Below are 14,026 nucleotides of genomic sequence, written 5' to 3' on the forward strand. Positions count from 1 at the left end.
GGAACAGCCATAAAGAGATATCCCACGTCCAAGGTAAGCGAAACCCAAGTAAGATGGTAGGTGTTGCAAGAGGGCATGAAAGGGCAGACACCCTGAAGCCATAATCAGAGAAAACTAGCCGATCTGATCACATGGACCACAGTCTTGTCTAACTCAATGAAACTACGCCGTGCTGTGTGGGGCCACCCAGGACGGACGGGTCATGGTGGAGGGGTTATGTTATTAGGGACAATCAAATTTAGAATCTTCATCTTCTTGCTGGACTGAACTTGTATCAGTATGAGATGCTCCTTTTTATTGCTAGTAATGCTTCTTACTTTAGACACTATTGGACAGTGATATTGCCACATCAGTTTTCTGTCCTTGTTTGCCTGGGTATCTTTTACTTTCACCTGTCTGTGGTCTTCCATCTTAACACGTACCTCTGTGAATAGTGTATGGTTTTAATTTTAATCAGGTTGACCCTTTTTATCTTTCAATGAGAGTATTTGCTCTGTTTATAATTTTGATATTTCAGTGTGTAGGTACCATGTGGCTGTTTGTTTTCTGCTCGTCCCACCTATTCTGTGTCCTCTCGTGCCTTCTGTTAGAAGGATGAAGTGTTTTTCTAGGTCTGTACGCCTCTGTCAGGTGATCGGGTGTACATTCGCAGATACAGCGTGTGTTCTACATTCAAGTCTAACTTAGTATTTTTACTGCCTCCCTGACACGACTGTTTCCTCCTTGTCACTGTTATCCTTTAAAATTTTAGGTATATTTTTGGCATTATCATCATCGTAGAGTTAATATTTACCCTCACTGTTACCTCACTGTTGGTCTTTAGTTGTTTTTTATACTTCCGTCAGAAACTACTTTTCTTTCTCCCAAAGAACTGCCTTAATATTTTTTAGTTCGTGTCTGTGGGTGATGAGCTGTCTCATTTCCATTTGCCCTAAAAGTCTTTATTTTGCTTTCACTTTGGAAGGGTGTTTTTGTTGGGTATAGAATTCCAGGTTGGTTGGTATTTGTTTTTCAGCATTTCACAGGCGCCAGTCCATTATCTCCTGACTTCCTTGTTCTTGAAATGTCAGCCCTCAGGGTTGCTGTGCCATTAAAAGCCTTGCCTTTTTCCTCTGAGTGCTTGAATATTTTCTTCTTGCCTTAGGCACCCGCAGAGCTGCTGAAACCAATGTGTGGTTTTCATTTTTGAGTCAATGGTCTGATTCTCCAGCCAACTCTTGCCCCCGCCCCATCAGTCAGTTCAGTGACTCTGTGTCTGACCCTTTGCGACCCCATGGACTGCAGCGCACCATGCCTCCCCGTCCATCACCAACTCCTGGATCCTGCCCAAGCTCATATCCATTGATGGGTGATGCCATCCAACCGTCTCATCCTCTGTCATCCCCTTCTCCTCCTGCCTTCAGTCTTCCCCAGCATCAGGTTCTTTTCCAAAGAGTCAGTTCTTCGTATCAGGTGGCCAAAGTATTGGAGCTTCAGCATCCGTCTTTCCAATGAATATTCAGGACTGATTTGCTTGAGGATGGACTGGTTGGATCTCCTTGCAGTCCACAGGGCTCTCAAGAGTCTTCTCCAACACCACAGTTCAGAAGCATTGATTCTTTGGCGTTCAGCCTTCTTCCGGGCCAACTCTCACATCCATACATGACTACTGGAAAAACCATAGCTTTGACTAAATGAACCTTTGTCGGCAAAGTAATGTCTCTGCTTTTTAATGTGCTGTCTAGGTTGGTCATAGCTTTCCTTCCAAGGAGCTAGCGTCTTTTAATGTCACCATCTGCAGTCATTTGGGAGCCCAAGAAAATACAGTCTGTCACTGTTTCCATTGTTTCCCCATTTATTTGCCAGGAAGTGATGGAGCCAGACGGCATGACCTTCATTTTTTGAATGTTGAGTTTTATGCCAGCTTTCTCACTCTCCTCTTTCACTTTCATTAAGAGGCTCTTTAGTTTCAACCCCTGGAGGCATTTCTTATTCCCCTTTCTGTCTTTTCTCTCCCTTGAGGGGCCTCATTTATAGTTTTTAACAACATAGTTTAACAAGCGGGCTCCTTCCATATGTTCTAAACTTTTTTCCCTCTTATATATATATTTTTAACTGATCCATCCTTCAGTTCACTGATCCTCTCTTCAGCTGTGTCCAATTTGATGTTAAGACCAGAGACTGAGTTCTTAAATTCGGTCACTGTTATTTTAAAGTTCTAGCATCGGTTTTGATTCTCAGAAATTTTTCCTTTTGTCAGGTATATTTTTGAACTGGTGAAGTTTGCATCTGATACCTCTAGCATACCTGTGATATGCTGATATACAACTGACACCTCTGGATCTGTTTCAGTTCTATTTCTCTTGGTGCTGTTTGTTGTCACACCCTCTTTTGCTTCTTTGGTTGCATGTTGGACATTATGTTTGGAAAACCCTAGAGGTTCTGGTGATGCTGTCTTCTCCAGAGTTTCTTCTGATGCAGACCTCTAGTGGGGACAGAGCTCTCTGTTCACTCAGGGCCTGAGTGCCTTGAGGCTGGGGGGTCCTTGTAAGCTGAGTCTCAGCAGCCATCACCCACTTTCCCTCCCTGACCCCAGGGAGGAGCCCTCCAGCATCTCCGTCTGGAAGTCTGGGGTGCCTCCCAGGACCCCCCTTCTTGGCAGGTCCTGAAGCCCACCGTCTGTCTTCTGAGCACCACGAGGTGATGGATACTCAGCGCTCAGCCGATTTGGGCAGAGTGTTGGGTACATTTTCTGTGCCTCCCTTTTCTTGGAGAGCTTGATCTCTAACATCCGGACTGACATGTCAGGCCTGCACTCGAATTTTTGTCTTCCCAGCCCAAGGGACCATCCAGAGCTGTGTTAGCCAGTCCCCTCTGCTTGACTTTTTCCCTGCCTTTTCTTCGCAGAGTCAGCTTTATTCAGATGCCCCGAGGGAAGGAGCAGCCCTCTCAGACTCCAGCTCCCTCACTGAGCTTCCCTTATTTTGATATCTTGGATTTCGACTGCCTAAGGACTCTTTACTGCCAAATTCAGACTTAAATTGAAGAAAGTAGGGAAAACCACTAGACCATTCAGGTATGACCTAAATCAAATCCCTTATGACTATATAGTGGAAGTGAGAAATAGATTGAAGGGACTAGATCAGATAGACAGAGTGCCTGATGAACTATGGATGGAGGTTCGTGACACTGTACAGGAGACAGGGATCAAGACCATCCCCATGGAAAAGAAATGCAGAAAGGCAAAATGGTTGTCTGAGGAGGCCTTACAAATAGCTGTGAAAAGAAGAGAAGTGAAAAAGGAGAAAAGGAAAGATGTTCCCATTTGAATGCAGAGTTCCAAAGAATAGCAAGGAGAGATAAGAAAGCCTTCCTCAGTGAGCAATGCAAAGAAATAGAGGAAAACAACAGAATGGGAAAGACTAGAGATCTCTTCAAGAAAATGAGAGATACCAAGGGAACATTTGATGCAAAAATGGGTTCGATAAAGGACAGAAATGGTATGAACCCAGCAAAAGCAGAAGATATTAAGAAGAGCTGGCAAGAATACACAGAAGCACTGTACAAAAATGATCTTCATGACCCAGATAATCACCATGGTGTGATCGCTCACCTAGAGCCAGACATCCTAGAATGTGAAGTCAGGTGGGCCTTACAAAGCATCACTACGAACGAACAAAGCTAGTGGAGGTGATGGAATTCCAGTTGGGCTATTTCAAATCCTGGAAGATGATGCTGTGAAAGTGCTGCACTCAATATGCCAGCAAATTTGGAAAACTCAGCAGTGGCCACAGGACTGGAAAAGGTCCGTTTTCATTCCAATCCCAAAGAAAGTCAATCCCAAAGAATGCTCAAACTACCGCATGTTTGCACTCATCTGACACGCTAGTAGATCCCTCATGGCTCAGATGGTAAAGTGTTTGTGTACAATACAGATGACCCGGGTTCGATCCCTGGGTTGGGAAGATCCCCTGGAGAAGTAAATGGCAATGACCAAGCTCAGGGTGAGAGTGAGGGGCAGCCAGCGCGGCAGCCAGCATCCTCACCGGGATGGGTTCTGGGGACGCTCTTGAGTTCAGGGGTGCCCTTGAGTTCAGGGGTGCCCTTTCAGTAGCCTCACTGGAGGCTTGTTTCGGGGGTGGAGGGGGCAGAAGCCCCCTTAGAAGATGTGCTCATTCCTAGCGGTGGTGGTTTCTGAAGCAGTGTATACTGTTCGGTTCGACTGTGACCCAGTACATTGCAGGGTCATGTTTGACGTTGGGCCTGAGCGGTGGGCACGGCCTTCCTTCTCCCGCACCCCACACTCACCTGCCATCTTTTCGGCAGCCCCTCCCCCCTCTCTGCACCCTTGATGGTGGGCCTGAGCCCAGCCCCCCTGTTACCACGGAGCCCCTTGTGACGGAGTGGGTTCCAGGTTCCGGGCTCCTGGGAGATGTGCTGGAGGCAGAGCCTTCGTGCCATTTCTTCTTGAGACGCTGGTGCTGGTGGTCATAGTGTGAGAGAGCGGTGTGTGAGAGCGGTGTGTGTGAGAGTGGTGTGTGAGAGCGGTGTGTGAGAGCGGTGTGAGAGAGCGGTGTGTGAGAGCGGAGTGTGAGATCGGCGGTTGTAGTGTGAGATCAGTGGTGATACCTCAGGTGCTGAGCTAACTGCCTGGGAAACAGCGGTTGCCCCCGAGTGGGGGGCTGCCCCCATCCACGAGGATGGGTCGCAGAAGGGCCCGCCTATGGGCGCTTTTCCAATGCTGCAACCCCAAGGCAAAGGCCAAGAAGACGAAGAAGTTGGCCTCGACCCAAGTCCTGGAGGCAGAGTGTCCTGAGGTGAGAGCAGCCAGGGACTGGGCCCGTCGGATTGGCCCTCACTCGGTGAAGCGTTGGGGTTGTGTTTCATTTGTTAGCATGGCCGTGGGCCCTGCCGGCCAGGGCGTTTTGGCTTTCGTGGGCAGGATCGACCCCAGCAGGTTGACTTTGTTAGAGGTTGTGCAGGTGCTGCGTGGAGGATGGGCGGGGGCCCCACAAGAAGGGATACACTGGCTGGAACAGTCTCTGGGGCATCTGGATCGAGCTAGAGAGTCAGTCCTTGAAGGAGAGAGGCTAAGCCCCTTAATGTCTCCCGTCTTACAAAGCACAGACCAGTGTGTCCAGCATGTTAATAATGAGTACCTACTGCTTACGTGTATAACATATACCCTCATGGCTTCACATGTCTACTACATGCCTCTTACAAGTGTTGGGCAGTGTTCTAGGTGCTGAATACCCAGTATGTAGTGGGGGATGTGTAAGCCAGGGTTTTTTTACTTGTGCAAAGAAAAATGGAAGAATGAAAGTCTCGTTGTGGTACGGTTTGAGCAAGTTCACCACGTGGATGGCCCCGCGTGCACACAAATTGTGATAAAATACATATAACACGAATTTAACATTTTAGCCAGTTTATTGAATGACTTCGTGATTTCAGTGGAGTCAGGCTAGCAGATGGCCTTGGTGTGCCATCAGCCTCTTTCCCAGAGGAACACTCCAAAACCTGGTGGCCTTGTAGATCTTCCCTTTCTTCTTCACTCTCCTCAGGGGTCCTAGGTCACTTGTCTGCGTGTCGTTTAAGAATCTGTTATCCATTTTGTTGTTTGGTTTATGTTTAGGAAAGTTTCTCAGACTTCCCTGGGTCTGGAGAAGGCAGGCTGGATTCCGGGTTCTCTTCTCCGCGTGCCTGCCAGGTCGAGGCGGAGGTTGAAGGCCAGTCTGAGTTGTGCTTGTCTGTGTGGTCTTGGGGTCAGCGGACCCCCTTTTCTCCAGAGGGGCAGGGAGATCCTTTGTGTGGAGCCTGGAGAGACTTGATAGGGTCAGCCTTCACGGTCTCGCTCTCTTTTTCACTTGTGTTTGCATTTAGTTACCTCCTCATTTAACTGTTTTCTAGGAGTTGGGAACATATAATGAAGAACTGAAGGTGTGCAGGGAGCAGCTTCTTGCCAGAGAAGAAGAAATTGCTCAGCTGAGAGCAGAGAGGAACAACACCAGGGTCAGTAGGCGGAGTCTCCCGTGCTGACCTGTGCCCGCGGGGCTCACCGCTGGGCTCCGTGTTGCTGTCTTTAAAGTCTGTCTGGTTTTCAAGTCATTTTTCACATCTTCCCACTGGGCAGACCGAGGTGGATCAGCTTGGGGTTCTCATAGTTTGCTTCAAATTTATGATGAGAGCGAATGTAATTTTAGTACATTTGAGGGGGGAGTTCTCTTAACTTCCATTTTTGGCCATGCTACAGTTTATGTGGGATCTTAGATCCCCGACCAGGGATTAAAACCCATGAGCCCTGCAGAAGTGTGGAGTCTTAACTCCTGGGCCACTGGGGAAGTCCACTCTAACTTTAGACTGAACTGGCGGGATTCCGACGTGCCTTAGCATGGTTTTGGCTTTAGCGTGAGGCTGAGAGGAGTTCTCGGCCCTGAATTCAAGTGTGAGGTTGAAGGTGCTCCTTTGACCCCTCCCTGCAGCTGCTGCTGGAACACCTGGAGCTCCTCGTTTCCCGGTATGTACCATCCCTCCGGATGACGGCGGACAAGCAGCAGGCGCAGTCCCCAGCCGGCATGATCAGCGAGGTGGAGGTGCTCAGGGCGCTGAAGTTTCTATTTGAGCACCACAAGGCCCTGGACGAGAAGGTACCAGCCACCCGGCCGGCCTGCATTTGTACACTTGCTGCCTGGTCAGGTGGATGATGCACGTATTTATGGAACTAGTTGACTTTTGAGCTTCTTGAATTCTTGTAAATACAGTTTTTCTGTAAGAAGTCAGAGTTTTATATGGTTTAACAGCATTGCCTGAGTACACACTCAGCCTTATCCGAGTCTTATACAACCCTGTGGACTGTAGTCCAACACATCCTCTCTTCCTGGGACTTCCCAGGCAAGAATACTGGAGTGGGTGGCCATCTTCTACTCCAGGGGATCTTCCCGACCCAGGGATCCAACCTGCCCTCTCGAATTGGCAGGCGGATTCTTTACCACTGAGCCACCTGGGAAGCCCCCAGTTAAAAGTATTAGTTGGCATAAATGTCTCAAGATTTATTATCTTCTGGCTATCAATTTGCAATTAAAAACTGGGTAATAGAATGGTTTTAGGATAACATTTTTTCCCTCTCCAACTGAGAGTTTAAAGCTGTGAATAAGCAGATTGAGATCATTGTCGTTGAGATCAATGAGAGACACTGGGTGTATTCTGTTACAGTGGCCATATCATCAGGTGAGTATACAGGAAGAAGTGCACTAACGTATATGCCCAGATCAACACACAGTGACTCGGCCCCTTTTATTTCAGTTGAGACAGCAGGCCCGCGTGCCGGCCACCGTGGCCCAGGCCTTCGAAAGAGACGAAGGCGTGTCTGACGGCGAGGGCGACGGGGTCACCCTCCTCAGCTCGGCTGTTCAGCTGCCGCCCAGTGGGCAGGCTGATGCCAGGACTCTTCCTGCGATTCTTCAGGAGAAGCTGGACGCCACCAACCAAGAGATCCGGTGGGTGTGCCCGAACTCAGCTCCCCAGAAACTGGGCTTCTCTGAGGAGCTGTCTTGTCCTAGACGAAGTCTGAGTGTTCCATAGTGAGAACACTGACTACAGGCCTGCTTCAAGGATTTTCAGTTCTGAGATCGCCCTTGATGAGAGAGCTGAGTCAGCCAGGGCGTTCTGTCCACAGCTGGTGTCAGCACTCTGTGGGCGGGGGGTCTTGTGGGGTGTCCCCCCCCATCTCTGAGCCCCAAGGTGGGAGACGTGCCGAGGTGGTTCCCCTGTGGCCCGTGAACCCACCAGCACTGAGGGTTCACCCTCGTGTGTCCCTCGGAGCCTCCCATGCTCTGGTGAGAAGCACCTGGAACAGAAAAGCTGAGGTTTGGGGTTGGCAAATTCCCCTCAGATCCGCAGTTTCCTTTTTAACTTAACACAGTGTGAAGATTGGCTTCTTGTAAGACACTGGTCCAAGGACATGTGTTTGAGTTTTTCTCAACTCATCAGTATGTTTAAGATGTTTTCTTTAGACACCGTCTTGGCAGTTATAACAGTTTACAAAGCGGGATAGAATCCGAAGGCCCGCCTCGTGGTGAGCAGGGGGCCCTGGGTCTGGGTGCAGCCGGGCGGCCGGGGGCCCCGAGGCCTGCCTGGGCCACACCCGCACAGCCGTGCCTCCTGTCCTGAGGTTCCGTTCAGAGTGGCCGCGGGCCGGTGACCCTGCGCAGGACCCGGCAGAGCTGCTGCTCGGATTGTTCTCGTCACGTCAGCCCAGGCCGAGGTGCCCGTTCCTGTTGGCCGAGCGCGGGGGGTTCAGGGGGAAGGCAGGGGTGAGCGGCACAACCAGCAAACGCAGGTGGTGCCGCCTGCACTTTTGGCGCCGACACAGACTGCTTTCTGGGCCGTGTTTGAGCACAGACGAGCTCAGAAAGGTTGTCTTTCCCCGTCCCCGCAGGAAATATGGAACGGTTAACATATTAATGTTTCTATTTTTACAGCACGTTGTCAGGTAAAAGTTATTTTTCCTTATGCAATATGTTGACTTGATCTAAGTGGTAAATTCTGTCCTTCAACTTGTCACCAGTGAAAATCTTTCAGGACATATAAGTAGTGAAACTGGAGAGGTTACGACCTGCAAGAATCTTGTATTTTTGTTAAAAAATAATTTTATATGCATAATCTAATACTTAAACTGCTATATAAAATCATCCATGACACATTAGGGGAGAAGAGCCGTCACCATGAATTCTAGGTGAATGCGGCACATTGACATGAATCCAGAAACTCTCACAAAGCTGGGGGAGAACTTCATCAAGTGATGTGTTGGTACATATACACCCTTAAAAAAAAAAAGATCAACTCAGCACTTCATCTGGTCTGGAGATTTGTGTTTAGAAAGTCAAGCTTGTTTGTGAATCGCTGTTTTGATGGTGCAGAGTTCCTGATTCTCAGTGGAAAAGACTCGAGGCCCTGATGTGCACCTCAGCCCTGAGAGCAGGGATGGTGAAGGTTGTCCACTTCAGCTGTCTCCTCACAGGGAGAGAGTCGCCACCCAGGCCCCGTCAGAATGTTAGAGTAAATGAGTCAAATCAAACGTGAATGATCAGGGGCCAGTTTGTAAGACTCAATGCTAAGTTATACTAAGTTTGAGAATATTCAAAAGAGGGAAAGTCGAACCTTTTTGCTGCGATGTTAATTGAGCACCTGTTCCTGGAATTTGCTAATCATGACACAGAATGCAAGCCCAAAGTTGTTGTCCAGACACGTTCCTGTGCTGACAAAGGCAGGTGACGAGTTTTGCTCTCTTTTAGGTGGATCCAAGAAGAGGAGAACACCGAGCAGCGGGCCAAGGAGACTGAGAGCAGGGTGGGCAAGGCGAGCTCAGGCAGCCTTCGTCGTTTTAAATCAGTGAGCTCCCTCGACCTGTATTTTGCCTCCTCGCTTGCCAGCTCCTGCCCGCCCAGCAGTGTGCCCGCCACGCCCCGAATGAGGCGTCGAAGGCCAGCGCGGAACATAGACCGGCTGGGCTTCATGCCTCTGGTATGTGTCTGCCTCCTCCCTGCCACGTCCCTCCCCCAGCATACTGGTTTTCTTTTTTTGTTTGTTTTTTGTTTTCTTGTCTTTTTACCCAGAAGAAAATCAGGTACATTTTCCACACTCAGAGGTCTATGATTTTTAAAACTGCCTAGTCTTTAATCATTCCGTAATCGCACAGTGACCAGTTAGTCTTGATATTTGGACCACCGGCTTAGCTCGTCATCATGAGCTCAGCCAGAGCCTGCCTCTGTAACGCTGGGCCTGGCCTGTGCTGGGCGCAGCAGCTGCAGGAAAGTTTCTGTTCTCAGGGAGCAGACAACTTTGTGAAAGTTCTCATGGCAGTTCTCATGGCGTGTGAAAACCGTGCAGCACATTTTCCACTGGGGATGCCTGGCTGCACGGTGCAGGGCATGCGGTGGGAAGAAAACCAAAAATCTAAACTGGTCTGCTTGCTGATGGACCTGGCCGCGCACTCAGGCCCGCTCTGCGTGTGAAACCAGGTTCAAAGCCCGGTGCCCCAGGGCCCCAGGGAAGAAGTCGGGCTTCCTCACTCTCCCGAGTCTGAAAACGGGATGACGACCTAGGGCTTTTGGTGACAGAGTGTGCGGCTCTAAAGCGCCTGGTCCAGCTTTCTTGCGTGTGTAGCTTAGGTTTCTGAGTGCATTGCTGTTTACCTCATGAAATCACGTTTACAACCCTCTGCTTTGTACCTGCACATGTATTATCACTTTTTTCTGTTACCACCCATTTCATGTTAGCTGCATTGTTGGTCAGCATATCATTAAATTAACTGTGAATCATTTTAGATGCATGTGAAGTGGTAACTAGTCCATTTTGTGGGCTTTTGACACATTTATATAATTTGCGTCTTTGGCTAATTAGTTGATATTTAAAATTCTTGATGATTTCTCTGTGGTTTCGTGCTTGATTTCTTTCCGAGTATTTGTAAAAGAACAGGTGTGTACATTTTGTCCTTGTTGTTGGAGTTCTCTGACGGTGTGTCTGCTTTCATCATTGGTTTGGATTTCCTGTCTCATCCTGTTGTCTGTTTAGCCGTCGTCAATCCAGAGCCCAGCCTCCCGTCCCCCCAACCCCAGGCTGTAGTTTCCCCATCCATCTCCCCTCCCGTCCTCCCACTTGCTCTGGTCTCTGCAGTGCTGTGTCCACAGTGTGTGTCCCTTTAGTCGTGTTTGTGCTTTTCTTCATGGCTCATTAAATGGTGTTTTTCCCCCATAGCAGTAAGTTTGAATTATTGTATCACTATGCAGTTACAAGCATAATGTAGATGGATCATACACTACATAACCTGTGCAATTTATAAATGAGAGTATGCTTACATAAAAAAATGATCCTCTAAGTGTAGAATTAATGGGCTTTTGACACAATCTCCTTTCTGTGTTGATGCTTGTTTTTAAGACTGTAAATCTCATCAGCTTTTGCATGGTTAATGTCTCTACTAGACTCTTTTACAAAGTATCTTCTATGGTTCATCAAATGTGAAGACTCTACCTGCTATTATGCTAGCTTTCATTCTTACACATTTTCATACGGTACCTGCTTTAATGAATTTATTTTCAGAAGTTTTAAATCAAATTCTAGGTAAGGATTTTACATTAATGTCCAATAGGTGGTGAGATTTGTTCAGTGTTAAACTAGGTATTATGGTAACTTCCTCATCAGTTAAATTACTATTTGAAAGTATAACATGTTTTTTATTAAGAGAAATAAGTTATAGAGAAGTTTGGCTGAGAACAGACAGCTGTTGAGGCCCTTTGTTGTACAGAATGCTCTGCTTTAATAAATCACGATGTTCTAACAAAATTGTATCTTCCTGAGTAATAATTTATAGTGTTTCTCTAGTAAATCTTGAATAGCTTATTTAACTTCTCTGGTCAAAAAAAAAAAAAAAAAAAAAAGTTCTGTTTCCAGCTACTGTTCTCTAAGTCTTAATGTCACTTATAGGTTTGCCATCATTTTTGCTTTCCTGTATTTGCCTATACTGATTCTTGCATTTTTAGCTTCAAAGTCGCAATCAACCTGGTTTCTCTCCATTTCTTTGCATGCATCTATCAGCCTAGTTAATTAAGGAAGCATCATCGAAAGGTAAACTATTTAGTAATTTAGCATGGCTTTGTTTCTCTGTGAAGTGTTAAAGAGTGCTTATTGAGTCACGTGACGGAACACTGTGTGGTTATGTACCGGTGAATAATTGATGTTTTAATGGAAGTTTTGAAACTCACCCACCACTTAAAATATGCTGATGGTTCTGTTGGAAATCGGTCATTCGATGAGACAATTGTAACGGTTTCCCTTTCTGCCACTTGTTTGCTTTCTAATCATCTCATGCTTATTTATAATAGACATAGTAGTATTTATTATGTTTAAAAAAATTTTTTTTTTGGCCATGCTGCACAGCTTATGGGATCTTAATTCCCCAACCAGGGATCAAACCTGTGTCCCGGCAGTGAAAGTGCCAAGTCCTAACGTCTGGACCACCATGGAATTTCCGCTTAGTGTTTTCTTAAAAGCAATGACTGAATCAGAGCCATAGGTGTTAGATTTGGGGGAAGCCCTCTAATGACGGGGGTAGCACTGTGCAGGAGACTCTGCCCGCCAGGCACCGTGTCGAGTGCTTTCCGAGCATGTCATCTAATCCCGCAGACACCCAGGTGAGGTCCAGGCTGCTGTTATCCCCATTCAGCAGACGTGGACACTGAGGCTTAGAGAGGCCGGGCCCCGTGCCCAGGCTCACACACCCAGCAGTGCGGTGCAGACTCGTCTGATCAGAGCCTGGACACTTAACCGTGGGGCCGTCCAGCCCGCTTTCCTCCAGAGGCTCTCGTGTCCCTCACAGCGTCCCTGATGGAGGGAGCGGCAGGAGGGAGCTCGCTGCCTCTCCCCTCTGGTCCCTTGGATGAGCGCCTGTTGTTGGAGTCCAGTGCCCCGAGGGCTGGCCGTCCTTGTCCCTCTCCCGCTCCCAGCCCACTGACCGACCACTCTGGGGACCTTCCCGCAGGACTCGGGCAGCCACGCTCCAGTTCAGGCAGCTCAGTGCCTGGGAGCCCTTCTGCTGGGCACAGCGGAGCTGCTCTGTCAGCCTGGGGCTGGTGGCCTGGGTGTGCCGCTCACCGGCTCTGTGACCTGCTCTGCCCTCCTGTTACGTGAGGACACGGTCCTGCCCATCCTAGTCACGTGGGCACCAGGGGGGCGGGCTTCCCTCCTGAAGGAGGGCGGCCAAGCTGGGGGCCCAGAGCCCTTCCTCAGGAGGAGGCCCGGGGAAGGGGCTGGCCGCGGTCCCTGACTTTGAGGCAGGTGTTTGTCTCCCCTGAGTCCATGGTCAACCCAGGCGTGTCACTTCCCCGCTCTGTTCTGTGTTGTTTTCTGATTTTTATAAATGCTTCTTGTAACTTGAATTTGAGATTGACCCCTGTTCAGTTCTGTGGGGATAATTTCTAGCCTCTGTAGCCTTCTGTTGCCTGAGGGTTCTTGTTAGAGATCAGGGGAGGGTGCAGTTTATCCAGCCACTGTTAAACGGGCTCAGCTGTATTTTGCACTGAGTCACTTTGTTGGCATCAAGCTTCTGTGGGGCTGCAGTGGATCAGTATTCTTTACAGAATCCCGTTCCAAAGGCACAGGTTAGTTGGTTAAAACAACACACTCGTTGTTTATAAAAATACTTGCCGTGCATGTTTCTACGGACTTCCCCTGGCTTAACCACAGACCCAAATGTGTAAGTGAGACCTGTCTGGACCCTGAAGGGGTTAATCTGTTCCCCACACTGTTGCCACCACTGTCTTTCCTTTCCTCACACCTGGGACCAGCGGAAAAGCTGGGACTCCAGGAGAGATCATCTTTTTTTTTCCTTTTAATTAGTTTATTTTTTAATTGAAGGATAATTGCTTTACAGAATTTTGTTCTTTTCTGTCAAACCTCAACATGAATTGGCCATAGGTATACATATATCCCTTCCCTTTTGGACCTCCCTCCCATTTTCCTCCCTATCCCACCGCTCTAGGTTGCTACAAGATCATCTCTTAGTGAAGACCTAGGGGTGCTTTATGTAGACCACAGTGAGCAAATTACACTGAATTGCGTGTAAGCACCTCACTGTGTAGCCCCAGTCGTATGTTACAGAGAAATATGAGCCAGACACATGGTGTTCGCATGCCGGGTTAGGTACCTTTCCTGTGTTTCACTTGATGTCACGGGTTCCAGTAACCTGCATCATCACTACAAATGATCTTGGGTGGTGGTACAAGCTGTTTCCTTTTCTCCTTCAAACAGAAAGGTCTGGAAGGCTTGCTGAGAGGTTCCTTACCCTTGCTAGTGGTGCTTCTGAGCAGCATCTGGCGATGAGCACAGTCCTTTCATCAGGGCAGTTGGTGCCATGCAGGGTTCATGGGGCTGGCGTCGCTCTGCTGTCCTGCCCGGCGGGGCCATCTGGTCGCGGCATTCCAGGCAGGGCGGAGCCCCGCTGCAGGGAGGCTCCGGTCCGGGGTCTCTGCACTCAGTCAGGTGCTCTCACTGCCCC

The 14,026-nt window shown here is 48.5% G+C and overlaps 1 protein-coding gene across 1 annotated transcript; it reads left to right on the forward strand.

Annotated features, from left to right (window-relative positions):
* Positions 1 to 20: 20 nt before the first annotated feature.
* Positions 21 to 10,074, forward strand: LOC122672945 (liprin-alpha-1-like). The gene is made up of 5 exons (XM_043870456.1): positions 21 to 33; positions 5,887 to 5,988; positions 6,459 to 6,623; positions 7,279 to 7,472; positions 9,270 to 10,074. The coding sequence occupies exons 3-5, from the start codon at positions 6,513 to 6,515 to the stop codon at positions 9,628 to 9,630; spliced, it is 666 nt and encodes a 221-aa protein (XP_043726391.1). The 5' UTR covers positions 21 to 33; positions 5,887 to 5,988; positions 6,459 to 6,512; the 3' UTR covers positions 9,631 to 10,074.
* The last annotated feature ends 3,952 nt before the right edge of the window (positions 10,075 to 14,026 follow it).

This window comes from Cervus elaphus, chromosome 16, assembly GCF_910594005.1.
Source record: "Cervus elaphus chromosome 16, mCerEla1.1, whole genome shotgun sequence".
Classification (NCBI taxonomy): Eukaryota; Metazoa; Chordata; class Mammalia; order Artiodactyla; family Cervidae; genus Cervus; species Cervus elaphus.